The 26,335-nt window shown below is 34.4% G+C and overlaps 1 protein-coding gene across 1 annotated transcript in view; it reads right to left on the bottom strand.

The window, feature by feature from the left end:
• Positions 1 to 5,397: 5,397 nt before the first annotated feature.
• The window catches only part of LOC145992195 (spliceosome associated factor 3, U4/U6 recycling protein-like), a 51,431-nt gene continuing 30,493 nt past the window's right edge, over positions 5,398 to 26,335 (bottom strand). The window contains exons 10-16 of the mRNA XM_083128518.1: positions 25,399 to 25,540; positions 22,785 to 22,911; positions 22,351 to 22,565; positions 21,761 to 21,908; positions 21,128 to 21,261; positions 10,596 to 10,768; positions 5,398 to 5,639 (exon numbers count right to left, since the gene is read on the bottom strand). Of these exons, the coding sequence (XP_082984644.1) occupies positions 5,471 to 5,639; positions 10,596 to 10,768; positions 21,128 to 21,261; positions 21,761 to 21,908; positions 22,351 to 22,565; positions 22,785 to 22,911; positions 25,399 to 25,540 (1,108 nt within the window). The 3' untranslated portion in view covers positions 5,398 to 5,470. The remainder of the gene's footprint in view (positions 5,640 to 10,595; positions 10,769 to 21,127; positions 21,262 to 21,760; positions 21,909 to 22,350; positions 22,566 to 22,784; positions 22,912 to 25,398; positions 25,541 to 26,335) is intronic.

Genomic DNA, 26,335 nt, shown 5'->3' with positions numbered 1-26,335 from the left:
TATCAAGAAGAATCCAACAAAACTGGATATATATTGAATACTATCACGAAAAAGTGAAACATAAATCTGCATTGGTGAATGTTATAAAAATTGGCAAGTGCATGCTCCCAACCTCAAATTTACTGCAACACTAGTATTGCAATGAAATTAACACCACTCTCTGTCCTGTCTGTTTAAACTGATGATAGATGGTTATTAATATCTCACTGAGTCAGGTTAATGTCCAATATTATGAAATAAAATACTAATAATAAATATGTAAATATTCTAATATCATATTTACTCGAATCATTCAATCATAAAAGCAAATCACTCTCTTCAAGAATTGAATTTTCTCTGCCAGCCCTGCTAAATTTTCACTTTCCATCTACTGATTTATACGAGGGGTGGAAAGTGATTTCCGATTAGTAGGGACATTGATTTTTCGCAAACGCCAAAACCGTGAAAAATTGTAATTGCTGCGATGTTATGTTTAGGAATGTGCAGTGATGTCTGGACACATTTTTCACCCGTTCGAAATATCGAAATAATGCGAATTTGGCATAAAATGCGAATTGTTGGCATTTTAAGCGATTTTTTAATAACAAATGTCCTAAAACAACGAAAAATTCCATGAAATCCAACATTCTTGTCTTTTCTAGGCCATGTTTGTGTACAAAGAACATGCAAGCTTTCCAACATTTTACTCAAGAGTAAACTATAGAGTTATACGTACATGGAATAATTCCGACAGCCACATTAAATCATGTATTTCCCACAATTTTTTCAACTTCTATTAAAACTATTTGCATCAGAGAAAAATGGCAGGGTTCTAACAGGAGATCGAGTGCGTATCTACTGTCACACGGGAGCCACATCTTCGTATTTGTCGCACGAGATATGTTTTGAATTACCAAGCTAAGCGCGCATCATCGGCATTTGTCGAGCGAGTAATAATGGAGCTCAGTTGTTAGGGCATCTGACTACTATGCAAGAGACCCGGGGCGATCCACACCCCTATACCCCTATACACCTTCATGGAAAAGTGCAGGGGAGCACTTTACTTTTACTTCCTCAAAAATCTGTTCCAACATATCAAACTGTCATGAAAATACTTAGACCATGTGACCTACAATTTCGAATAATAGTTTAAAAGCACAATGAAGTATTAAGTTTCGGTATATTTGGCAGATAAATGTTCTAAAACAAAAACGCGAATTTTGGGAAACGTAATACTAACAAGTCAAAAAAGATAATACCAATTTTTGGTGCCATAATATATCGGTATCTGTCACGTGAGATTGATTGATTTTAATTTTTTGGGTGCGTCACCACTTATGGCCATTATGCACCCTTCAGTATATATGCGGTGAAAATTCCATTATCTAAAATCCTTACCTTAAAATTAAAAAAGGGGTATGGAAAATAACTTTCAAGATATCAAACTCTCACGAAGAGGCGTAAGCCATGTGACTTACAATTTGAAACAGTAGTTTAAAAACACCATGAAGGTATAATTTGAGATATTTGCCAGAAAATGCGCTAAAATCAAAATGTGAATTTTGGGAAAAATAACACCGTATAGTAACAAATAAAAAATAAGAAAATACACCAATTTGAAAAAAAATAACAAAATATCAAGGTTCCTACTGATTAGGCATAAATAAAACAAGAATACGAGGGTCACTATTTATATTTTGACCCTAACAATGAAAAAACAGGAATTTGGCATTGAAAACTGCTTTATTGTTTTTCGAAGTATTCTCCTTTATAGTCAATACACTTTTGCATTCGTTCGAACCATTTGTCAAAGCAGTTTTTCCAATCTTCTTGAGACACCTCCATAATATGGTTTTTGAACGCATCAACGGCGTCTTCCGCCGACGAAAATCGTTGTCCACGCAATTTATTCTTGACATTCGGGAACAAGAAGAAGTCATTGGGTGCCAAATCAGGACTGTGCGGCGGATGACCCATCAATTCGATTTTTTGACTTCATAAAGTCGGTTGTTAGGCGAGATGTGTGACAGCTGGCATTGTCTTGATGAAGAATGATCCAACGGCGTTTGTTTGTTTTCCATATTTGACCGAAGACCTCTGACAAACAAATTGTTGTGTACCATTCAGAGTTGACCGTTCTACGTTCCTCTAAAGGCACAGTTGCCACATGACCAGTTTTCCCAAAAAAACAGGCTACCATTTGTTTCGATGTGCTTCGAGCGCGAACAACTTTTGTTCGATTGGGTTCATCTTGAAACACCCATACAGTCGATTGCTGTTTACGTTCCGGCTCATATGCATATAACCATGATTCGTCACCTGTTACAATCTTATATACGTCTTTTGAAGCACCACGATTGTATTTATTGAGCATTTGTTTCCACCAATTGATGCGAGCGTCTTTTTGAGTTTTTGTCAAATTGTGTGGGATCCAACGAGAACATACCTTTCTCACAGCTAAATGATCATGTAATATTTTATATATGCTGGTGGAACTAATGCCTATGGTTGCCTCAATCTCACAGTATGTCACATGACGATCTTGCAGTATTAGGTTTTGCACAGCATTAATGTTTTCTTGAACAACAACTCATTTTGGACGACCTTCGCGAATCTCGTCGGTGAGCGAATGGCGGCCACGATTAAATTCGTTACACCAGCGTTTCACAGTGGCAAAGGATGGGGCTTCATCACCAAATGTGGAAGTAAGTTGATTGATGCACTCTTGTCTTGATAATCCACGTCGAAAATCATCGCACGAAAATGTTCATGAGTTAATTCCATTTTATTGTTGCAATCTCCAAGGCAACATAAACAACACAAATGAAGCTATTGACAAAACATTTGAAGTACGTTATGGTCAATAATGCCAGACTATTCCGTGCAATCGTCAAATCGCACCTAACTTCAATCAGTGTTGCCAAGGCTCAAAACATAAATAGTGACCCTCGTATCAGTTGTAATTTATTGCATTAGTAACAGTGAGTCGGAACCTAATTTTCAGCATAATCACCATGGTTGTTCGGGCATTTGTCATAGCATGGCACTAAATTTTGTATGCCCATGTTATATGTGTCTGACAGCAAAGACGAACTATCTCTACCACAGTGTAGCTGTCAAATCCTTGCCCTGCCAGAAACTTCTTCAGTTAAACAAAGAGATGAAAGTCTGTACATTCAAGGACAGGGCTGTACAGGGAGTGGTCCAAGATCTCTCACCTGAAGTGATTCAAATGGCCGCGTGTACTCAGCTGTATGGGGTTGTGCATATTCGATTGGTCTTCCGTGAATTGTCTGCACCTGACAGACCATACTGTCACTCACGACGTCGGGTCTGCACACCTCACATGATTGCTGGTGGCTCTGTGCCAAATTCTGAGCGTGCAATGTAGGCTACATCGCAGTCGGTGGGAGACTGTATGAGAGCTGCAACCTTTAACCTAGAACTGCCCTAAAATGGCTGCATTGCAACTGTACCAGATTACAGCTGCATGCCACTTCTTCCTGCCTGCATGTGTGTGTCGCTCTCCGACCACTAGTGCTGCATATAGGCACCATTGGAGCTTTTTTCAGGATGCCCCTCGTATATAAACTCTCAGAAGCTTTTATTATTAGAGTATTCCTGTTTTAATGTGTGGTTAGCTAAATCAGGTACCTATACAATGCAGTACTGAATCAGAAATCTCATTGATAATGTAAGGAAATTTGACACTTTATTTTGTTCGATTCAATTGTTTCACTTATATGCAAGAGTTAAGTTGTTTGCTTTACAAAGAAGGGAGAAGTAGCTTTATGCATTGAAAAATGAGTCCGCACTCGTTTCCAAACCTCAGTGGAAATATCAACATATTATACCGAGAATGTATAAGGAGACTGATAAATTACATTTTTTTTTCTTAATCACTCTTCACTCTTATCTCATTTAGTCTTAACTTTAAAAGTAATCAAGTATTTTATTTTAAACTTACTGCGTATGACAAAATTCCGTAATCCTTCCCTAGCTTGTGAATTGTAATAATTTTCCAAATTCACTATTTGGCAGTTTGAATTCAAATCATAGAGAATAGAGAAATTAAGTCAATTTCATAGAAGATAATATTGGTACTTAACAAAGCCATACATGGATCTGTATGAGTTTATTATTTCCATTTGCAAAAACATCGATTTAGTTTAGTTTGCAATTGTCGGGAAAAATGTAAATTTTGTCCTGGAAAACCTGGAAAATTCAGGGAATTTCATTTCTGCTTGTTTGTAGCCACCCTGGTGCTCACCTCCAACTCACATTCCATCCCAAGAATGCTGACCATTTTCACTACTTTTTAAAAAATCTTATCTCAAAAACTAAAAATGTAAAATATATGTATAATACACTATTGAAAAGTTTGATTCTTCTCCTTTATTTTGATATATATACATATGTTACATTATAACCACATGGCTACCTTGGACGTTTCATCATAAATGATATGAAATGTACTAAAAATAAAAAGTTGACAAGATATATGCCATGCAGTGGCGGCAATTGGGTCCCAAAATAAAAGGGGGGGGGGCAAAGACAGTATATTTCCCTTTGTAGATAAGATTTAGGCACTAGAAAAGGGAAGCAAGCATATCACTATTAGACAACGATTCGAACAGAACCGTTATGAGCATTTGCCCACCATCTAGTGGCAGTATGAGGAAGTACAATGTCCAAATATTACTCAGGATTGCTAACTCCGTAAATGTACGGCAAATGACCGTTGAAATAAATTTTGAATTCAACTCCGTATATATATATATGTGATCCGCACACTAGAGAAGTTTGGGAACTCCGTATATATACGTGATTAGCACTCGAAATGTTAAAGGAGTCCATTTTTAGCATATAAAGTATTTACAGCAGACTTAAACTATTTTCCATGATTTGCATAAATTGCATGATAATTCAGACCTCAGAAAGTGTTGCATCGGAAAATAAGCTCTAAATTTAGTGTTTATTTCACATTTTCCACTTCATTTTATGGCAAAACATGGTAGGAAAATGCATCTCAAATCTTTCAAAAACATGAAACATTACAGTGTGTTATTTTGCATTTCATGTTTACGTCAAAAACGAAATGTCCATGCCTCTAATAATTTCCAATTATCATTACATGCTAATAAATACATTGTTTTGTCATCCCTTCATGTGTGTAAAAAAAAATAGAGCATGGAGACTGCATGTTTATATCCATAAATATATACCAAAATGACTGAATATTGCACTAAATTATAGGATATTTACAGATATATCATATCAGTAATTTTACCGATACAATGATATGCCTATATCGACCGATACTGAATAATCTGTCCCATCCCTATTTAAAACCAGCTGTCCTGAAAAGGTTAAAGGGTAAAATTGTTACAATAGATAAGAAAACAACAAAGCTTTATAGTTGAAAAAAATATGTATATAATATGCAGGCAATATTGCATTAAACTCAAATGCAATTTACAACAAATTAACATCACTTCTTTTCTCCAAGAAGCATCTGCCGAAAATCTGCATTGGATTTTGGTTTACTGGATTCTCCATTTTGTTTTTCTCCATTCGTTTCATGTGCAGAACCTGGCTGCTGCTGCTGTAGTTGAACAGACCGAGGCATAAAAGCCAGCTGGGTTCTGCTTCGACCACGTCTGCAAGGCAAGAATAGTTCTAGTTATCAAAACAGTACAGGTTCCCTACTACACAGTAACTTTGAAAGAGCTATTGCAGGCAACCATAGTGTTGTTCTCTCTCTAAATATTCATCATTTTGCTCAATATAGTCATATCGGTGTATTGGAAAAATTACCAATATTTTATCATTTTCTAATGATTTTTATGGATATAAACACACAATCTCCATGGCTGACTTTTTTAAAAAAGTAAATGTCTACATATCCAGTGTCTTTTGGATTGCAGTCTTCTGTAACATAGTTTAATAGACTTGCACAATATCTAAATAACAGTGAAAGCAAACTCCATGAAAATTTACATCAATGCTCTAGGAATTCTAAGCTGATGTAATTTTTCATATATTGGAATATCAAAGCACTTTTTCGAATGGGAAGGAAAATTTGAAAAAATTCGGCCTGACGGCTGCAAAGGGTCCAGTCGAGCCTTAAGGCAAGGAGATATAGTGTGCATTTATTTGAATATCGTCGGAATGGGCAATGCTACTGAAGAAAAACATGGAGCTACAAGACAGAGTGAATTCCTCATCATGTGGCAGGTCGAAGCGTTTTTCAAAGTTTATTATTAAGCTAGATACAACCCGTAAAGAAATGACGAATAAGAATTTTCAGAATCACATGTATTCCTTATGGGGAATCAACATCATGTTACAGCTAATCAAATGGTAGTTTCGACTTTTCTGCTGGGCAATCACTTCTTCAAACTGCCCTCTTCCTGTTGATATAATTTTCTATTCCATCGGAAGTTTGATATTCCCAAGATAACAAATCAAAAAATACTCCCATATCCCCAATGCATTTCTCCTTGTCTCCTGGCAGTGTTGCCAAACCTGGTGCACATAAAAGAGCTATATTTCACCTTAAATGGAGTTAAAAGATACTTTCAAGGAGCTAGATTTACGAAGTGCTTCCGAGAGTAATGTTAGTTGTCAAAGGGGTGGGGGCGCTGCTATTACCGTTAACTCTAAATTGCGAACCTGGGATCCTCTGCAAAGGATCCCAGGTTCGAGTCCCGGCCTGCGTATAATGTTCTTTGCAAATGTTTCTTCATCAATTTCATAACATCCCTCATCCTCATCATTGCGAATAGCGAAAAGTGGCAGAAAAGCGGTGCTAAATAACAAAAATAAAAAAGAAAGTAAGGGGAATAGGAGCTTATCACATGTGCTGTAACAATTTATCTAACAAATTTCAGAGTGTAGCCCATTCAATGTTTTTAAAAGTTGGTGCCACTGAGTAGATACCTTGAACTAGCTTCTTGCACACTGCTTAGTTTTTAGGCTAAGAATCAATATGTAACATGTGAACCAGTAATATCTCACAATCTTGAAGACACACAAAGATAAAATATGAACAACTATTGAACAATATATGATTCCAATATCAAAATTATCTCACTTAAATTATTCATTATACAATGTGTGTGGCTTAAAAATACAATAAAAGAAAAATTCATAATAGGGACATTGAATTTTCGCGATGCGCGAAATCGCGAAATGTGAAAAAAAGATTCAATTTTGAACGTTCTGCACGTAACTACACCCCCAATGATGAAATATCCATGAGTTTTATTCGCAAAGTAATGCGAAATGTGTGCTTTTCCATGAAATGAACGCTTTTTTGCGAAATAACAGTGAAATATCATCAAATTAAGTAGAAAACATGCAAAAACAGGCAATCGAAGTTGCGCGCGCAAACTGTCGATTTGTAACGAAACGTTTGCCTAAAGTTTCCTACCACTAGCACCTGAAGAACGTTTTATCTTCGATCACATCAGGAAGATGCTGCAAATTGGGATTTCCCATGCACATAATCTCAGTTCGAAAACTTTGCTCCCTGTCAAGCTGCATTCCTTGCTTCCCCCGAATGTCTACTCACTCAACTTCCACTTTCATTGAACTTGCTAGCTGTAGCAGCGATAAGATTAGTCTGTTCCCGCACATCAAGGGAAACAATGGTGTCATTGGTGTTCAGTCATGAATGAATTTTGTTTATCATCATGTGATTTTCAACATGTGTTTGTGTATGTGCAGTAGTGATTATTTTATTTGTTAGACAGCAAGCATATCCTTTAAATACATACAATGCATAAATCACTTGAGATATGCAATTTAGAAAAGAAGTGATTTTGTGTTGGTTTTCTTTTTGGTTGGACAGCTAAGTACTTGTGCATGTGTACAGTATATAAAAATGAAGTAGATTATCAATTTATAGCTCTTTTGTATGTTGTTTCCTCTCATAATGAAAAAGTGTGTGCCATTTTTTTTTCACCGCTGATCTAACATTTTATTTACCACTCTCCTCAGTTTTTATTTACCATAAATTTGTCTCCCTAATTCATAACATGTAATATTTAACCAATAGCACAATAAGTAGAGGCACATATTTTTGGTAAATAAAAAAAGTAAAATTTCGGTACAAAAACAGTCAATTTCGGATTCAAAAGTTGTAAATAAAATAAAATATCGGTGTTATAGCGGTGAAAAAGCTATATACAAAATGACATTTTGGTTTTAAAAATGTGAATATATTCCAAATATCGATTTAAAAACCACTTACTACACAAAATAAACATATCCCTTCTAATAGCACATTTATGTCATTACCAGACTATTAAGTTCATTCCTGTATAAAGGGGTCCATTTTTGCTTCTCAAATATTTACAGCAGACTTAATCAATTTTCCATGAATTGCATAACTCGCAGGATAATTCTGACTTAAGAAAGTGTAAATAAACTCTAAATTTCGTGTTTTATTTCGCATTATTTCTTGACAAAACAGGGTAGGAAAATGCACCTTACACCTTTCAGAAACATGAAAAATTAACATTACAATGTGTTATTTCACATTTAGTGTTTTCCTCAAAAACGAACTATGCATGGGTCCCGAGGGGGCATTTGGTGGGTCGCAAAGTCCGGCTCTAACATTAAATTATTGCATCTTAAAAACCTATTCCATTTAAGTTGCTAAGACGTATTGTTTAACAATTTAAATTCAACCCGTGTTGTACATAGTCTAAACTCTACATTTCTGTTATTCGTGCTTCACCATTGCCTTTTATTGGCATCTCTCTGATGTTTAACTCAAGGGAATTGGATATATGTCATTGTTGTTTCGACATTTCAGAAAAAAAATCAGTTTGTGGCCACAATGTGTAAAACAAATGGTTACATGTTGTCAGGTAGAACTAAGGGAACATCTGTGTGATATCAGCTGTGATTCTGGCATTAAAACTAAATTTTTAGATTCAGACTTCACAAAGGTTGGATATCTTTAAGAGGCGAGTATCCTGAACTTTTGGATGTGGCATTAAAGTTACTCATGCCGTTCTCCACCTCATACTTGTGTGAAAATGGATTTCCATCTCTGATTCACGTCACATAAGTTCAGTGAGTAAAAAAGAAAAAAAGAAAATGTTTTCAATTTCAGCATGTGTGTTTAGTTACATGTTAGATTAGACTAGAGTAAATTAGTCTTTTAAATTATATATTTACTTTTCTAGAATGAAGTGTGTGTAATTTGTTTAACTAAGCCCAAAAGAGGACTCGATGTTAGCAAAAATATGATTATAAACTGGGTGCACACCCTTACAAGCAATTCTGCCGATGTTGCATTTGTTCTGCAATCCGTAATGTGATGCTAGTAATGCTGCACAACGCATTGGCAGAGCTTGAATAAATGTTGGACAGATGTCATGCTACCAATGGTGCACATATCGAGGTGTATTAGACAAGTAAAAAAAAAAACTTTTTGAGTTACTCTATTGGTAGAAGAAATCTGTATGGAAGTATCTTAATAAACTTGCAAGTTACCCTATTTATACATGTATAATGCGCACCCTGGTTTTTGATAGGGAAAAGTGACAAACAATTATATCTCATATACAATGCAGAGTAGGTCGTAAAGCTGTTGCTAAGGCTAATCGGGACTGGACCTACAGTTTAAAGTGGGATCCGAACCACTATGTGCTTCCAACGGGATCCCATCAAGAGTGAATGACATCATACCAATTGAATGCGTCACATGTTGCTATGTGGACCAAGGGAAGAATATTCTCTTGTATAAACAATAAGTCACCAACCCACACCACCTCCCCCCTCTCCCTTTACTGTGCTTAGCATTCCAAAGCTTTCACTCTTTAACCACCTTATTTATTCTGTAATAGCAGAAAGCGAGATCAAAATTACATTATGGATTTGCAGTGCTCAAGGGGTTATTTTCTATTATTTCTCGCCCGACAAATACCGCTAATACGCATCCCATGTGACCGAAGGTGCATGCTCGAATTTAACCAGAATGGCACTGCTTTTCTTGGTGTTGAAGAACATTACATTACAAAGTGAAAAATCGTGAGAAATGACCTTCAAACTATGTACTTTTTCTGTTACTAATGTAACATTTATACAAGGCACATTCAGGACCCTCAAACTAGCAGTTAGCAGCACAAGATTTCTTCCACTAAGGCATTTACACACTCCACATTCAAATATTATTTTCCCAGTAATAAATTTTAATTATTATTTTCTTTTTCTTTCATCCAAAGTACCATAAAAATCACAACGTGATTTTGTTTGTGATGAACTTATTTCAATTGCATTTCACATTAGTGTTGCTATCTTGAATGGAATAATGTTGCCATATTCAAAATCTGCAGGAGTTAAGCCAATATATAACATGATAGGGTTCCGTAAACATGAAAAGTCAATGCAAGTGTCACAAAATCAAGGAATAACCCTTTACGGTTTCTTGTTGGCTGTCCTAATTCTTCCGTGTATAATACGCACCACAGTTTTTGGGGATTTTTTTTTTTTTTTTTTTGAAAAAAGTGCACATTAAGCATGAGTAAATACAGTATTAATTTTTCTGTTGTTATACTTTTAAGCCGGACACACTGAATAAAAATAAAAAAGTATCTTACGGGCCGGTTTCCTTTGGTCCGCCACCTAACGACTGCATCAGTGATGATGGTTCTCTAAATCTCTGAGACAGCGGTACAGTTCTTCTTTCTGGTGGTTTGCTTATGGCTACTGATATTGTCTTGTCACCAATCTCTAGGCCATCAAGCTTTATTAATGCATGTGCCGCGTCAGCCTTTAGAGAGCGAAAGAGTATTAAGCACATCGAAAAATTGTGGAAATAAATTTGACTTTTAACCACAAAACTCACAAAGCATTGTATTAAAAAAAAGGAAAACTTCATAACTTTGAAATGTTCACTGCAATGTAACAACCATAAAAATGCTCTTTCCAGATATTGATTGTTCATGTAAAAATTATGGAAAAACCCAAATACAGGGTGTACTAAGCAAACAAATAAAAAATGAAAGCATCCTTGTAGAGAGTTTGTCAAAAACAATGCAGTGATTTTATCATGTTGAGACATTTGCTGTAACTTCTGTTTATAAGTGTCTGAACATGATAAAATCACTGTATGCAGCTAATTGAAAGTGGCCACCCAATCTAAATGAAAGATTGAAAAAAATTCAATGGCAGTTTTGAACCCGTAAGTGATTAAATTATTAACATTTATAACCACCCTGCCTGAAGCTATCAAACACATTTCGGGTTATACAAATAAAAAAATTACAGTTGAAGTAAGATATATGTAATAGCTCGCTTTCATACAGCATACACTTACATTTCTGCAAACGCACAAGCAACACCTCGAAGCAACCTTGGACGTAGCTGGCTTCATACCGAACTATTTCCTTCACTTGACACTGGTACAAACGAAACAGGTAACCTCTCGCGCATGCGCGATACACAAAATCCTGTACGACAGGAAATGGTCATACATCCCTCTCCTTCAATGAAAAATTTCACGAAGGGAGTAAGTGAAATTTTACACTTTTGACATCTTCCATGAATAGTTATTACATGTATAAGTTCTAAATGTTTCACACTTAGGTAATTCAAAAATAAAATTAAATTTCCATGATACACAAAAAATAACTCAAAAGTTTTGTTTCTTAATTTTTAAAGATGATTGATTAATTCATCAAAAGAATTCAAGTCTTGTATCAACCCAAAAATAAATCATGATTATCATTATAACAAATATCTGTGTTTACAAACAAAATATCAAAATATGTAGAATACATATCTGCATACATATTTATATATACTTTCATTTGAATAAATGCTTGTATAACTCTGCGTTTAACTTTTCTAATTGTTTTAAATAATAATCTCTCTTCTCATTTGAACATTTCCATACTCTCAAGTTATCACTATGATGATTATCACTAATATTACCAGTTTTTAAGTCTATTAACTTGAAGATATTAGTTGCTTTGTTGCAAACTACTAAATATGGACCTTCATAAATTTCACAATATTTTTTGATACGATTTCCTAGAAGATTACTAAGGTAGTGAGTTTTGATAAATACTAAATCTGAAACTTTAATCTCAGCTCTATTCTCTTGCCTTACATTATATCTTTCATTCCTTTTCTTTTTTATCTCTAAGTCCTTAACAGAAGTCATATATAATTTATTTTTCCATTGTGGAACTTCATTGAGGGGTACTTGAAAGTGATTCAGAGTACATGATTCCAGATTCCTATTAAGTTGTAATTCAGATGGAGCATACCCTAAACAAGTATGTATGCTATCATTGAGTAAACTCACAATTATATCAATATACTTGGGCCAATCTTGATGTTTTTCTTTACAAAATACACGCATTAGTCTGTTTAGTTCACAATGATTCACAATGACTGCGTTCAACCAAATTAGAATTTGGATGGTACATAGGAGTGTATGTTAACTTAATACCTAGGTTAGTCAAAGTATTTACATATTTCTTAGAATGGAACACTGCAGCATTATCGCTTACTAACTTATGTGGAATACCAAAGTGTCTTATATGAGACGTTATATCAGATATGTATTTTTAACAATTTACCTCCTAACAATTAAGAGACAAGATGAGTCTCACTAATCTAATATATATGACGCTCTTCCCCGGCTTACTGAATGACACGGTCATATATTTTTTAAAAGGAATTAAAAAAAAATTATTTTCCTGTAGTTTACGGTTATTACAAGCATAAGAAAACAGTTTTTTCTTTGTGACGTTTCAGGAGAACACACGCTCCTTTCATCAGACATTTATTTTCATTTTGACTAAAGATACAGTTATAACAATGGTTAGTAATTTTTAAACAAAAAGAATCTGTTATATAATGGATGTTGTCAATGTTACATTGTTGTAATATAGCAACTTAACTGTGAAAAAAGCAGTCTATTTTTTTTTTTTTTATGAATCCCAAATATCATCAGGTAATTCAAATTCATCATTGTTTTCACAAAGTCTCTTGATGTTTTCTGTTACATTAAATTTTAAAGATGGTGGCTTACTCCATTTGTGAAAAAGAAAACTCCACACTGGATCTATGTTACCATTTTCATTATTTAATTTATTCCAGTGTTCTTCTGCAATGAACGAGGCTTCCCAGACATTCAACTCTGTGTTTCCCGTTAATCTTTTTAAAACCCTTCTCTTTTTAATCAAATGCTTCTCTTCGATGATATGAGTTGACAAACCTGTTCTTGGGTTTAGATTTATAATGTCCAAATCATGTTCCTGCCATCTTATTGCCATTTTCCTTGCTGTTTGTCCCACATAATCTTTTGAACATGAACAACTTATATTATATATTCCTGTGGTTTCCACATCTGGTAGCGAGTTTCTCATTTTGAATTCATTAAATGTACATTCCAAACTTCTTGGTGATTTAAAAACAATTTTGAAATTAAAACTTCTAAAAATTTTTGCAATTTTATGTGAGAATCCCTTGTGGAATGGAATGCACACAAATTTCTTTTCAACAGATTTTTCATCTTTGTCTGTATTTCTCTTTTCTGAAACGTCACAAAGAAAAAACTGTTTTCTTATGCTTGTAATAACCGTAAACTACAGGAAAATAATTCTATCATGCAAGCAATGCGTACATACAAGAAAAACTATTAAAAAAAAATTGTTTTAATATTTCAAATCATAAGTTGCCCAAAAGTTCAATCCAAATTTTTATATATCAACTTAACCTTAGAAATAACTGTGTTACCTTTCGCAGAAATAAAGAAAATTACCACATGTTAAGTGTTAATGAACAGTGTATTATAAATAAATTTCACAAGTAAGAAGTATTCGTTCATACACCGTATAAAGCATACATTCATATAATCAACTAAGATCTTACATTTTGATATCACATTTTATATTTCAACTTCTTTTACATATTAGTCACGATCTCAAGTCAACTTATAAGCATATGGAAAATTGTTCTAAGTTTCCAGGATTTTTAAGAGACGATTTGCACTAAACGCTCGATTATAACGAAGAACTATCCCAGACAAATTATATGTTTTTGTGTGTTCTATAGACTTTCCACTCCACATTCAAAGTAGTCAATTCTTTCATATTATAAAATTAGGCCTTTCATTTACGTGGCTACATGCATGTAAGATACTTATCTGAAAATTCAACACCAAGAGAAGATGGCTGCCATTTTTACGTCCTATGGACCGGTCACTTTTTAATGTCCTATTCACTTTTTAGGTTCTTCATGGCCTTTCTGAAGATCGAAAAACCGTTACTACTCTTTTTGTAACATTTTTGTCACGTTTCCTGGACAAATCTTGTTGTTTTATATAAAATATTTCCAATTTAGGTCTCCGAAATATTTAGTGACTCCATTCTAGTCGTCCGTGATCTTAAAGATGAAGCAGTGTCTCCAAACTCACACTGTTACAACTTTCAGCACAGAATACAAACTTGCGAATACTTTTCAAATGACAATTATTGAATTGTACAGATATTATGCATGAAAACGCATGTAAAATAAATTAGATACAATAAAATAGATATTACAATATTCTATCACATGTTTATGTATTTTCTTTTTACCCTTTTCAGTAATTTTAAGTTTTACAATTTTGGTGGGAAAAAGGTTATTTACGTACAACTTAGATTTTTCCCTTTATGTGAGTTGGCTATGTTTCACAACTTTACAACTTTAGGATTACTCTTCAAGGCGTTCATTTTAACAAATCGTAACTTTATCGTCGAAATTCTGCCAAAACTTATCTCAAATGGTTTGTACGTGTTAGTAATACATATTAAATACATGTTCATACCCATATACTTATGAATGAGCAAGCAAAAGCTGTTAAAAGCAAACATATGTGCGATATTGCATAAATTGGCAATTTACGGTAAGCACTTTTTTGATACGTCACAAACCAAATTACATCGCTGAGATATATAAAATATTTTAAATGCTTGAAGTTTACATACGTAATTCAATTAAAACAAAGCCAAAGTGATGTGAATTAATTTTGTACAAATATAAGCCACCAAATACGAGCTCAAATCGTAGATCTTCACTGATAAAATTATTTTATTTTTCACTTTATGATGGTACTCATTATGATACCGTCATACTTATATATCCTTCTAAGAGGACTTTCACAATGCTATCAGCTGTACTAGATCTCATTGGATAGGCAAATAAATACCTTGTATTAGCATCCTGCAATGTTAACAAAAACCTTTCTCCTTTTGAGCTTCTAACCAAAGGACCTTGAATATCTAAAAATAAAACAGTTTCACCTCTGTTATAATGTAACTGAAAAGTTCCTTTAGGCGGATGCCTGTTTGGTTTTGTTTTCATACAAATTTCACAGTCTTTAACATAACTCAAAATATATTTTCTCATACGAGGCCAGTAATAAATTTTCCTCATTCTTCTAAGAACTTTATCACCACCAAAGTGGCCCATGTTATCATGATAATTTCTTAATAATACAGAAATCAAAGATTGAGGTATACATATCTTCCATGAATTTTCAAAATGAAAATCTCTCATTAACAAAACTCCATTACATATTTTATAATATTTCTTCCAATTTCTACATTGTCTTGGCAAATTCATATTCAAACCTTCAGAATTGTTTAAATAATTAATGATAGGTTGAAACACTTCATCATTACATTGTTCTTGCACCAGTATTTCTACTGGTATATCCAAAATTTCATTTCTCAAGACCATATTATTGTTAACATGAACCAAAACAGGTTCAGATCCTTCAAAATGTCTTGATAATAGATCTGCGAGATCATTATCAGAACCTCTACAATATTCCACTGTAAATTGGTATTTCTGAAGCTGGAGAGACCATCGCAACAAACGAGGGTTCCAATTCTTTTGAGTGATTTAACCAAATAAGACATTTGTGGTCACATACTATTGTGAATTCTCTTCCTAGAAGATATTGGCTACATTTTTCTATACAGAATAATAGACTTAGACACTCTAGTTCTGTTATGGTGTAATGCTTCTCATGATTTCTTAATGTACGACTCATGTAACTTATTACCCTTTTATCACCATCAACAATTTGAAATAAATAACCTCCAACGCCAAGTAAGGAGGCGTCTCCTTGGACATAAAATCTTTGATGAATATCTGGATGGAAAAGTTTAACATCATTTGAAATTGCTTCTTTCAGTAAATCAAAACTTCTTTGTTCTTTCTCTGTCCACACCCACTTCTTGCCTTTTCTTAATAATTCATACAAGGGAGTACATATAACAGCAAAATTTGGAATAAATTTCCTCATCCATGAGAAACTACCAATGATTTTTTGGAGCTGGAAGATCAAGAATAGCTCTTACTCTTTCGGGGTTTACATGAATACCAGTTCTATCAATGATATGACCTAAGTACAGTAATCTTTCTTTACAAAAATATGTATTTTTCAGGCGTATAGTCATACCAGATTCTTGCAATTTGCAAAATACTTCTCTTAAATGTTTTTAAGATGAGCTTCAAATGTACTACTACGAACACATAAATCGTCAACATATATTATTACATTATCAGAGAGTGTATCTCCAAGCACTCTACTCATTGCCATGGTGAAAGCCTGCACACCATTGCAAGTACCAAACACAAGTCTTTTATATTGATATTGTTTCCCCTCAAAAGAGAATGCAGTATATTTTCTTGATTTTTCAGAGAGTAATACCTGATGGAATCCAGCTGACATATCAATCAGAGTAACATAAGGTTTATCCATAAAGCCTTGAACTGCATCTTCAATTTTTATAGGTCTAATCTGGCTAATCTGATGCTTATTAATATTACGAAAATCTGTACATATGCGTATACTTTTATCTGCCTTAAGTACTACTACAAGAGGATTAAGATATGGGGAATCACACTGTTCAATAATATTCCATTCCAATAACTTATTGATATAATCACGTACAGCTTGTCTGTAGTGATATGGTATAGGATAAGGTTTCGTAACAAGAGGTTCATCTGTATTAAGTTCTATGTCATGGATGTATTTATTACAATGACCTGGTTTATCATCAAATAAACTTTGAAATTCTACTAGTAAATCAAATAATTTCCCCTTTTCATTGTCAGTTAAAATCTCTGCTTGCAAAGTCTTATTCCTTAAATCACTAATACTAGCAACTGTTTCACTCATTTCAGATTTTGTCATTATTCTGAGGCAATCATTTTCTAAATTATTTTCAGATTCAACATAGGTGCATGAAATTGGAATTAACTTAACTAAATGTGAACTTTCTTCTGAATTAAACATCATAGCATTATCTCTGAAGTCAATCTGAGCTTCTATACTATATAAAAAGTCTAAACCTAACAACACATCAACTGATAAATCTCTTACAACAACAAACTGGATTAGAAAATCAATGTTATCCATTTCAAGATTTACACAGAATTTACCTAACACCTTTTGCTTTCTTTTACCAGTATAATCAAGTAAAATTATGTCTCCTACAAGATCAAGTTTAGGACTCTTTACTTCAGACGTTATTTCTCTCCATCTTTTCTCTGGCATAAGCGAAATTTCACATCCAGTATCCAATAAACATCTATTCTTTACTCCATTAATGTTCGCAAAAAGAAATGTAGTACCTTTTATCTTATTTCTTAAATTCACAGGTAACACCATATTACTTGAGTTATACTGTGCTTCATTTTCCAATATATCCTCGTAAAAATCAATATCTATTGTACATACAGTTTTCAATTGAGCTTCACTCATCTTCGGTTTAGATATTACATTACAAACCTCCTTTACATGAGTTTCAATGTCAGAATTAATTACAGACACAACACCATTGTCTTCATCTATGCTACTATGTGTCGTCGTAACAGTAGACTCGCATCTTAGTTTAAAGGTTGTGATTGCATGAACAAAGGTGCATTCGCTCTAAGCGAAGAATCTACATTTACTGTTTCTGTGTCTTCAGAACAAGATCTCAGTCCACTAATTTGAGAATTTCCTAATACAGGCTCTCTCATAAATCTACTATGACTATTATTACTAACTTGAATATTGTTATACGGTACTGTATTTGTACTACTATTTCGGACGGTTAGGTCTTTGAACCCATGACCTTTGTCTTACATTCCCATTTCGGTTAGACATGTTTTGATCTCTATCAACATTGCCACTATTTTCATTCACATAATTTCTTTGAAAAGAGTTTGTTATAGGTAGTTTATTCCTAACTGTATCACCTTGTACAATTTTCACTTGTCTTTCACCTACAAATCTACCATCTCTTTTTGTTTCTTGTTCATACCCTGTATATAATGCTTCATGTCTAGCTACAAGCTCAGCTGCTACATTCAAACTTATGTATGGCTGATTTAAAATAGCTTCTTTTACTTTTACAGGTAACTGTTGAGCTACTAGAATTATCTTTTGTTGATCACTCATATCAGGCTGTATTGTGTTTAACAGATTAATCTGAGACCAAAAGTAACTCAAAAGAGACTGTTTTAACTCTTTAGAATACCTTTTACACAAAATATTAGCCAAAAGAGTCGATTTCCATGAAGAACTCTCGAATACATTTAAAAACATAAGCTTAAATTCATCATAACCACATATTTGTGCTTTCTCTTGTAAGTACCAGTTTTTAGCAACTCCTTCTAATAACAATGGAATGTATCTCATGTATTCATTTCTCGACACATTCAACATTTCAAACCTATCTTCCACTTCCTGTAGGAACTGGGAAGCTAAATAATCGGTTCTTGTTGCATTAAACTTAGGAAATCTATCTACATCAGAATATTTTAATATTCCTTGCTTTAATTTTTTTTCTGACCTTCTAAGCCTTTGTTCTGAATCACTATCAGAACTATTATACTCTGTTACATTTACTTTACTTAACCTACTATCACGTTTACTTTCAGTGTTTTTGCCATATGGAAATCCTACATTTATATCAGCCTTATCTTTATTTCCTTTCACTTGATATTCAGAACCTGAAGAAATACTTTCAGGATTATATTCCTTTTCAACATAATTTTGTTTTTTTCTGTACGTAATATGTTCAGATACTTTACTCGGAAAAGATACCTTATTTTCATTCTTAGATTTCGATAAAGAACTTACATCTATTCTGGATTCTCCATCTACGTATGTGTTACAAGGAACATTCATACTAGACGAAATGTTATTTAAACTAAGTTTCAACATGCCTATTTCATTGCTCAAATCTCTTAATTGATATTCCATGCCAACGCATTTCCCTTCTATTACGTCAATTTTATGTGTAATATCAGAAATTTGCTGAACACAGCCTTTTACAGTAGTATCACATTCTGTAATTTTACATTTGGTAGACTGCACACTTTGATTCAAATCTTGAAAAGTATGACCTACTTTTGTATTTAATTCATTCAATTCTTTAGCAAGATCTTGTAAATGAACATCATAATTATCTGACCTTACTTTTAATTCTTTCGCACTACATTCATTATTCTTAACAAGATCGAACAAACTAGCAAACTTAGCCTGATCTTTATCCATTGCTTTCTTTATTTCAACAAACACAGTTTCGTTTTGCTTTACTTGATTGTCAAAAACTTCTCGTAATTTAATGTTTTGTGCATTGCAATTATCTGCAATCTCATTAATTTTACCTTCTAAATGATTACGTAATTCTAAAACTTGTTGTTTGAACACACCTGTACATTCTTTCATATTTGCTTTATCGTCGGTTATTTTCTTTTCTATTCTATTTTCCAACGACACAAAATCTTCTTGAAGTAACTCAACTTTTGCATTCAAGTTACATTCAATTTTCACTATTTCACTTTTTACGACATCAATTTCTTGCTTCAACGAGGTTTCAACTTTGCACACACTTGAATTAATTCTTTCTTCAACGTGTTTAGTTTGCTGGATTAACTCCTTACCTTGTTCTCGTAATTGTCCCTGCATCTCGTTGCTCTGCTCTTGTAGTTTTTCGAACATACGAGTTTCAATTTGCTTTAAAAGCTGCTCCATTTCTTTCACCTTCCCTGACATGATTACTGCACTGCAACGTCTTCGCACACAGCTGGCGAGGAAAAAACTGAATCGCAAAGGTCACGTGGTCGCTACACTGCCAGTCGCTCTCTATCTTAACAGTCCATACGCGCTGAGTAATGCTTGTTCGTTTTGAGTCCCTGTGACGGGTACGCCAAACTTTGTATAACCACCCTGCCTGAAGCTATCAAACACATTTCGGGTTATACAAATAAAAAAAATACAGTTGAAGTAAGATATATGTAATAGCTCGCTTTCATACAGCATACACTTACATTTCTGCAAACGCACAAGCAACACCTCGAAGCAACCTTGGACGTAGCTGGCTTCATACCGAACTATTTCCTTCACTTGACACTGGTACAAACGAAACAGGTAACCTCTCGCGCATGCGCGATACACAAAATCCTGTATGACAGGAAATGGTCATACATTTTTAAAAATGGTGAAGTGACAAGGGTTCCTTGAAATGGTATGAATAGAGGCACATATTTTTGGTAAATAAAAAAGCAACATTTCGGTACTAAAACAGTCAATTTCAGGTTCAAAAGCGGTAAATAAAAAGGAATTTCGCTATTATAGCAGTGAAAAAGCAGCACATAATTACATTTTGGTTTTAAAAATGTGAATATAATTACAAATTTGATTTAAAAACTGCACTATTACACAAAATAAACATATCCCTTCTAATAGCACATTAAAATCATTACCAGAATATTAAGATTATTCCTGTATAAAGGGGTCCATTTATGCTTCTCCAATGTTTGCAGCAGAATTACTCAATTTTCTGTTATTTGCATAACTCACAGGATACGTCAGACTTCGGAAAGTGTTGCATCGGTATACAAACGGTACATTTTGTGTTCAAGAGTCTATTTCGCATTTTGCAGTTCATTTTGCATCATTTCGTGAGCAAACAGGGTAGAGAAATGCACCTCACACCTTTCAGAAACATGAAAAATTAACATTACAGTGTGTTATTTCACATTTTGTGTTCTTGTCAAAAACAAAATATGCATGCCTCTAGATATAAATAATAAGTATATGCACTTGAAGCTATAAAAAAAATCACATTACCTCCTCTTTAAAGTCAACATATGCCAACCCTTTAGAATGTCCATTCCTGTACGTAACTAGTCTGACATCTTTCAGTGGTCCAAAAGGTTCAAAAAGCTTCACCAGATCATCTTTGGTTGTAGATAGTGGGAGACCTGCAACAAATATATATATATTCATTTAATATTTCCACAAAGCAGGGTTCTTTTAAAAGAAAACACTGTTGTGTGTTAGTTAAGCATGTGTATACATAAGCAGATGCTATAGATAATTAGGTAAAGCATTACGAGTTCCCACAAAGTCAATAATTAAATAAAGTTTGCATTTTATAGTTTAACATATTTTAAGTTTCCAACAATTTGTGATCATCAAAAGTAGTTTAGCTTTCAAGAAAAAATTATACAATATTTCTATGTATTTACATTTACCAATCCGTATCATCTATTGTCTGGTGCAAAACTGTACCTTGTGAATTAGTGCAAAGCCCACTGCAATTTTGATGAACAAAAAAAAGTGAATGTTTTGTTACTAAACAGGATGTGGATAGTGACAGTGGTCACCGAAATTAATAGAACAATAACGAAAACCAGTTTCACAGAGAAGCGAGTATTATCAGCTCTCTCTACATATACAGAGTCAAAGTTTCCTTCGTACCTTTCACAAAGAGCTTATTTTTCTCCAGTTCCATACTGTACTTGAAAGCAGGCTTCCTTGTGCTCCTGTCTGGGTCACACCTTGAAACAAACATTGGTCTTGCACCAAGTATTTCTCGGTCTTTCTTTAAGGCTTCTCCCGCTTCCATCTGAAACAATAAAGCAGGAAAGTGTCTTTATTATTCAACGAACTTCACAAAGCAACCATGATTATTACAAATAAAAGTTTAACTACAAATAAAAGTTTAACATAATGATTAGAAATAAAAGTTGAATAGACTCCTACTGGATATTCATTAGTACACACATGCAGTCATGGTAGTCTAGTTGGTAGGGTGCCTGTCTGCCACACGGAGACCTGGCTCGATTCCCAGGATGGATGATCTAAGGTCGGAACTTTTCCAGTCTTGTCTCTGCATGAAGTGGTTCGAGGACTAAACCTAGCCTTGGATAAAGTTCTGAGAAACTAGGGCAAAACATCACATGAAAAACAAGATCATCTCTCTCGTTTCCTGCCTTTAAACTTATTGAGCATGGAATTACTGAAAGTAATTATAAAATTAATCCATAATGTTAGAGGGAATTGCTTACCTCTGTACTAAATTCCACGTAGCAAAATCCTTTGAATCTGCCTCGAAAATCTTTCACCATCCTCAGATCTGTTATAGTCCCAACTTTTGAAAATATCTCTCGAATGTTCTCGTCTCCTACAGTATAGTCCAGGTTACTAACAAACACTGTGCGGTCATCTTTTGCCGAATTGTGGGACACACTAACACCATGACCTTGAGTAGGTGGTTCTTCAACTGAAAGAAAGATTTGTTAATAATAAAAAGGTACAAATGATCTGAATCGCTCATCAGCTGGTAACAACATTTCATGTTCAATTACAACCGGCACCTGGGTTCACATATTTTAAGTTTCTTTTAACCTCTGGGTCCTGAAATTATGTGTCACCTTGTGCACTATTATATTGCAGCAATAATGAGTTTCCCAGTCTAGGTGACCTCAAAAAACAAACTTACCTTTGGCCTTCTTTCGACTAGGTTCATCATTTGCTTCAGGCTTGTATCCTGGTGGGGGAGGAACTTTGAACCCTTCATTGTCAAGAGCTGGAGTTGGTTTTTCTACCGCACTAGGTGCATTTTCCAGCTGCAACAGAAGAACATACTTTGCTAGAAATTAGAGATACGGCAGATAAATCGGTACTCTATGCGAATCAGCTGAATAGACATATTGGTTTATCAGTAAAATTAGCAACCTGATATATCTATAAATTAGGAATGGGCCGATATCAAATTTTGGCCGATACCAATAAAGTACCGATATAAAATTTACCGATACCAATAACCGATATTCTACCGATCCGATATAAAATTAGAAATGGTCCTTGAACTTGAATGGTTAATTGACCTCCTTAATAAATGTGTGTTTCGAGGTGACTGCAGTACAAAAGAAATTGCATATTTAGACATTTACTTTTTTAGAAAGTAGGGTATGGAGATTATCCATAAAAATTACAACAAAATGGCAGAATTTTGCACTAAATTATCAGATATTTATCGATATATCGGATCGGTAAAATAATCGGTAATTTTACCGATACACTGATATGCCTATATCGGCCGATACCGATAGATAGGGGCATGCATATTTCGTTTTTGACGAAAAAACGAAATTTGAAAAAACACATTGTAGTGTTAATTTTTCATGTTTTTGAAAGGTGTGAGGTGTATTTTGTGACCATATTTTGTCACGAAATAATGCGAAATGAACTGCAAAAAGCGAAATTAACTCTTAAACACGAAATTCAGGGTTTATTCACCGACGCGACACCTTCTGAGGTCTGAATTATCCTGAGAGTTATGCAATTCCCGGAAAATTGATTAATTCTGCTGTTAATATTGGAGAAGCAAAAATGGACTCCTTTACACAGAAATAAACTTAATACTCTGATAACTACATAAATGTGTTGTTAGAAGTGAAATGTTAATTCTGTGGAATAAGTGTGGTTTTTAAATCAAATTTAGGATTATTTTAACAATTTTAAAACCAATATGTCTTTTTATATACCACTTTTCATCCATTTTTTCACCGCTATAACACCGATATTTTATTTTATTTACCTCTTTTGAACCCGAAATTGACTCAGTTTTTGTACCGAAATTTTGTTTTTTTATTTACCAAAAATGTGTGCCTCTACCGATAGAGTACAGATTAATCGGTCCCATCCCTACTATAAATAGACTGTAATTTAGTGCAAAATTCTATCTCTTGTTGTTATTTTTATGGATATAAACACACAACTTACGTGGCACTAGGTTTGTAATGTAAATATCCAAACTTGTACCACGTAAAGCTCCCCGTGCATACAGCACCGTACCATGAAGGCACATTAGGGGATGTGGGGGTATGGCTCCACACATTCTCGATCTCAAGACATTTTGCAGGTGATGTGATCAGCACCATGCTCTGGCAACCTTCACTCCCAGGGTTGCCCCCAGGTATAAATTGATTTGAGGCTGGGTGAGCCCCGTAGCTGCTTTATGTGGAGACAAGGATGGAAAAACTACGACCTTGAATCACCCACTATGGGAATCAAACCAGGGTCTTCCACGTGGCAGTCAGATGGCCTACCACTCCCGCTCCTCAAAAGTTGCACCAATATGTCTTATTTACACAAATGAACTACTACAAGCAGCACCTAAAATTCAATCTTACACAAGGGATAAGAGTGCAGGTGTAAATACACTTGACTTGACAGGCAACCAACACAAAATCTCCAAGTTCTCCTTCCTCCCGTTCCATTTTTTCACCTGACATGCAGCTTTGCCGAAAGAAGCGGAGACAATGTGCAGGCTGTGCCAGCTAGCTGTGAGAAGCAGCAGCACTGTTGATCATTATTTTGGCAATGGCCGACATGGAACTCTTTATCCCCACCCTGTGTCATTAGCACTTGCCTGCTTAGACAAGGAAATTCCCCACATACGTCTCCAGGCTGGTAAAGATATGCTGCCACTTCTAAAACTCACGTTTGGGCTCCTTGCATAAAATTGCATGATGTGGAAAGGGAAGTTCAAATGTTCTTGTCAGATAGCGTAAAAAGTATACAATACATACAACAATATGTATCTAATTTTTATTCATGAACTTTTTGGTCCCCTTCAACCTTCTTTAACCAGAACTTATTTTTTCATATCATGTGGTTTCATCTCAAGGATACTGTAACCGTTTCCTGATGAACACTGAACTAGATAAATGCAGTCTCTTTCACGTCAAGTCAACCTCCGCGGCAGAGTTAGCACAAAACGCTACAACACCAGAGGTCCTGGGATTGAGCCCCAGCTTGGGCATATTCTTTCAGGGTGTTCCTTCATCAATTTCATCACATCATCCTCATTTTCGCGATTAGCCAAAAGTGGCAGAAAAACGAAAATAAACCAAATCAGAAGTTTCAGGACAAATATGCATTTTTCTATGTTATTTGGTAATTTACTAACCCCTAGGTAATATTCCCCCACACTTTCTATTCATTTATATATTTCCCCACCCCTTTGGTACAGTCACTGGACTTTCTGAGTAGAAAATCCCTCCACCTTAAGATTTCTAGATGACCGGAACCTCAAGACGGAAACTTACCTTCCTCTTGTTGGATTCTTCAGCCCTCTTGAACTTTTGAAGTTTCTTCTGTTTTATCTCCCTCCTTTGTTTATCCTCTTTTTCTTTCACAACTGCTTCCTTTGCTGCTTGCTTTTCTCTTTCTTCTTGGACTTTCTTCAACCTGTCCATAAAGAATGTCAACTTTATTAGCTCTATAGGACACAAAATTCGTCAATACAAATATTACAAGAGTGAAATGAACACCTTAAAAGTACAATAAAAATTGTAGGGTAAACTGTATACAGCTCAAATTTACATGATGTATCAATAGAGGCACACATTTTTGGTAAATAAAAAAGCAAAATTTTGGTACAAAAACAGTCGATTTCGGGTTCAAAAGCGGTAAATAAAATGAAATTTCGCTGTTATAGTGGTGAAAAAGCGTCACATAAAATGACATTTTAGTTTTAAAAATGTGAATATAATACCAAATTTAATTTTAAAACTGCACTTATTACACAATATAAACATGTCCCTTCTAATAGCACATTAAATCATTACCAGAATATTAAGTTAATTCCTGCACAAAGGGGTCCATTTTTGTTTCTCAAATATTTACAGCAGCATTAATCAATTTTCCGTGAATTGCATTCCTCGCAGGATAATTCTGACTTCAGAAAGTGTCGCGTCGGTATATAAACGATAAATTTTATGTTTAAAAGTCTATTTCGTATTTTGCAGTTCATTTCGCATCATTTCGTAACAAAACAGGGTAGGAAAATGCACCTCACACCTTTCAGAAACATGATAAATTAACATTACAATGCGTTATTTCACATTTTGTGTTTTCGTCAAAAACGAAATATGCATGCCTCTAGGTATCAACTGTTATTTACAAAACAACCTCAAGGCTGCAACATTAATCAAGTGAGCTTCAAAATGCCATTTTAAATATGGCGACTCCTATCCACACTTG

Source organism: Lepisma saccharinum, chromosome 9 (genome assembly GCF_977018435.1).
Source record: "Lepisma saccharinum chromosome 9, izLepSacc3.1, whole genome shotgun sequence".
NCBI lineage: Eukaryota > Metazoa > Arthropoda > Insecta > Zygentoma > Lepismatidae > Lepisma > Lepisma saccharinum.
This window is presented reverse-complemented; position numbering and strand designations above follow the sequence as displayed.